This window comes from Diprion similis, chromosome 11 (assembly GCF_021155765.1).
Source record: "Diprion similis isolate iyDipSimi1 chromosome 11, iyDipSimi1.1, whole genome shotgun sequence".
NCBI lineage: Eukaryota > Metazoa > Arthropoda > Insecta > Hymenoptera > Diprionidae > Diprion > Diprion similis.
The window spans coordinates 1,019,308-1,022,797 of NC_060115.1; the positions used below are offsets into that span (position 1 = coordinate 1,019,308).

Genomic DNA, 3,490 nt, shown 5'->3' on the forward strand with positions numbered 1-3,490 from the left:
AACACGCTAAGCTAGTAGTTTGACTTGGTAAATAGTTGTCCAGGTGCAATGTCAACGGGTCTAGATTTTGTCAGAGGATCCACCTTGACTCCCAGTCGAAGTAAAAATCGGAATCGTTTGAATCTGTGCTATGCTTATCCAGAGCTGACCACGGCCGAAGAATCGAACTCGTTAATCACAACAATCGGTTCGAAGAACCTGCGGAAATTGAACGGCATCAACGATCTGACTGAGGATGGTTTGTACGCCGGTTCGGCAGACTCGTTGACCAAAACCGTGGTCAAACCGTACCAGCTAAACCGATCAAAGGCTAATAACGCGAGGCCAAAAACATGCTGCAGGCATCTCGAGATAGCCGTTCGGGAAGTCCGAATCGACTCGCACGAGCAAAACGCAGCCGTCGAGGTAAAGTCGGTGGCCCTGCTCTACAAGAGGAAAGTTATTTGCAGATCGCCAAGCCCGTTCAACAGCCAGCTGTACAAGCTGCTGCTCAGAGACCCACCGGACTCTGCAAATCTCTCGATCCAAGTGCAGATGCGAGACGGAAGCTCTAGCGTACTTCCACTTCCATTGCCCAGACACAGCGTGAGCAACAGCAAAATCGAGATAGATTTCTCGATAAGCACTGCCAGCGGTGTTCTCCACTCGGGAACCGTGGTCTGCACGTTTTCTCTGACCATCGAGGGCCACCAGCCATTCGGGGGTTTGTCGAAGGATTTTTACGTGCCCAGCAACGACCCGAACGACCCTAGAAACGCCGCTTTCATGCGACGCAGCAAATCGGAACGGAAAACAAGAGAGGTGAAATACTTTTTGCTGGATCACCCAGCGCTGCGATTTGATTCTGGCGAGATAGAGCCGCGCCGAAGATCCGACAGACGTCCGGAGCCCAAGGAAGTGGAGAACGTGATAATCGAACACGCCTCTTTCACCCTCGGCCAGATGTCCCTCAGGCACTTGTTCCAAGCCAGACATCCGCTGCGACCGTCGTCCAGCACCAACTCCCAGAAGCTCCGAGGCACCAAGAAGGAATTCCTGGTGGTCACCGTCCTCAGGGGGGTCGAGGTCCCGATCAGGGAGGAATCGGCGCTGATTCAACCCCTGCTGGAAATCGAGTGGGGCGACACGATACACCAGACAACGCCGGCGGATGGCTCAGTTCCCATCTGGCACCAGACCTTCCGCTTCGAAACACCCGAGCAGAGCGAGGACCAGAGCGTCAAGCTGCGTCTTTACGACCAGCACCCCGTCTGGGGCCTCCAATGGCTCGGCGAGGCTTCGATACCCATGGAGGTCCACCGCGATTACCAGGAACTCGAGCGGTGGGTGGGATTGTCACCCCTATCAAGCCCCGTCCTTTCTTTCGGCTACGTCCAGCCCAGCCCTGGTCATTCCTACACCAGGCTTTACGTGCTCATGAAGATGGAGCAGCCTGGCAATCCGAAACCGACGGATAACTTATCGGTGGATTCCCTCGCCAGGGCGGTACAGAGGTGTACCATAGTTCCGTATAAAGTCGAAAATGTTGACAATCCAGTCGATGCCAGCAGGCTGGCCATGCTCTTGCCATCGCTGCCTCTTCGATATGGTCCGCTGACCCCGAAACAGGCACTTGCCCTTAACAAGGTCGATCATTTTGGGCGTGCTGCGTTCCTTGCCACTCTGCTTCGCGGTCTGGGTCTCGAGTCGAAGGTTATTTTGGGTGAGCTGAGTAAAGATTTTGAGTACAGGTGAACCATATACTCAAATCCAAATTGAAATTCATGATTTTGGTGCTTCAGGTTCCTCTCAGACAAGGAAGTGCGCTGCTTACGTATTGACTACCGAAGAGAACTCAGAAGCTACAATTTGGGATCCGGAAAACGGGGATCAATACCATCCGGGAGACGCGCGATGCTCCCTGACCAAAGTTTATCGGTTGATAAATCATCAGAATGTGAGTATAGCGGTAAAAAATTTAGCCTGCTAGTGTCTCAACCGGTGTGTTCGTTTCAGATTTGGGAAAATACCCAGCAGAATATAAGGTCGGTGAGTTTCAAGCACGACATGAAGTTGTCAAAGGACTGGAGGCCGGTTGGCCGAACGAACGACGCCGATGAAAGTCATCCGACTCAAACGCTGGAATTGAACAATTGCATTCCGAGAGGTGATTCGGAGGAAGATTTTGGCAAGAGCATAGAGGATCACCTCAAAGCCAAGATCAGTGAGTGGCGCAGCGCCGATTGCGTTACGACAACGTGGAACAGACACGCGGTGACGACGCTGCGGGGATTTTTACTCAAGTTCAGTGATTTGAGAAATGGTCAACCGGACAAAAAGGAGCTCAAGCAACTCTGCAGAGCGTACTACACCCACGGTTTTATCGTTAACTTGCGTCATTCAAGCCTCGCGGAACTTGCGGAGCAAGTAATGTCGACGAAAATACACAAGACTTTTGGCCCCATTGAATTTGCACTTGCGTGTCACGTGCAAAGATATATCGGTAACGCGCATTCTCTTTGGCTGGGAATCGTCGTATTGAGGAGTAGAGAATGATACATGATACACACCGTTTAAGCAATTGACATGCATATTTTTTGCACATACTCACCAACACCGCAGGCTCACGTTAAAACATTTGTCAGTTACTTGTAATTGTATTCATTCTGTGAATTGCCCAGATTTGCATGGCTAGCGCATTCGTTGACTGGCAAACAGAAGTGAAGTACCGTTAATAATTTGAGGAAGATTTTACTATTTGAGCAAAACAGAATTTTTCTTGGGCGATTCAAGATTTAGAAACTGTGTAAGTCTTGCAATGACACGTGGAATTTATCATTACACATTTTTTTCAGGTTGTAAATAATAGTACAGAACTGTTATCAATTTTCGAGCACTGCTCGGCAATGCCGTATTTTCATAACAACGGTAATAATAATTGTTACAATTTCACAGTAATGTTTTTTTTTTTTTTTTTTTTTTCCAAACATAATATAACAACATTTTTTTTTCTCCACATAATCGTCCCATGTAATCGTATAGGTATATCATAAGTAATAACGCAATGAAGACTTGAATAAATAGAGCATCATTGTCATCATCATCGTTGTCGTTGACCAGGAGTATTTGACGACATTTGAAAACTAAACAATGCAATAACGATATCGGTAACCCGTTTTCCCAACGTATCGTATCATGTACACTGCAGCGCAAGTAATAGTACGGCATTATAATGCGTGTATGTATAATTATTATACTCTAATCACATTATCTCACAACTTACGCAATTTTTCTCATCGCTATTACGTATAACAAGCGAACTGACCACAACCCATTACCACGATTATTTTCACCTAGGGTTCTCAGCTCGAACTAGTTTTACCAATTATAGTTGTGTGAAGGTGATGTTTTCGTATAATAATTTCTGCACCCGGCATTACAATCGTATTTTTCATTACAGAACACGTGAGATAAAAATTTCCCTCATCTCACGTTAGACGTGTGAATGAGG

At 47.4% G+C, this 3,490-nt stretch overlaps 1 protein-coding gene across 1 annotated transcript; it reads left to right on the plus strand.

The window, feature by feature from the left end:
- On the plus strand, positions 1–2,733 carry LOC124412524. Its single transcript, XM_046892468.1, has 3 exons — positions 1–1,702; positions 1,782–1,936; positions 1,996–2,733. Exons 1-3 carry the CDS (start codon positions 49–51, stop codon positions 2,533–2,535), a joined length of 2,349 nt encoding a protein of 782 aa, XP_046748424.1. The 5' UTR covers positions 1–48; the 3' UTR covers positions 2,536–2,733.
- Positions 2,734–3,490: the final 757 nt, after the last annotated feature.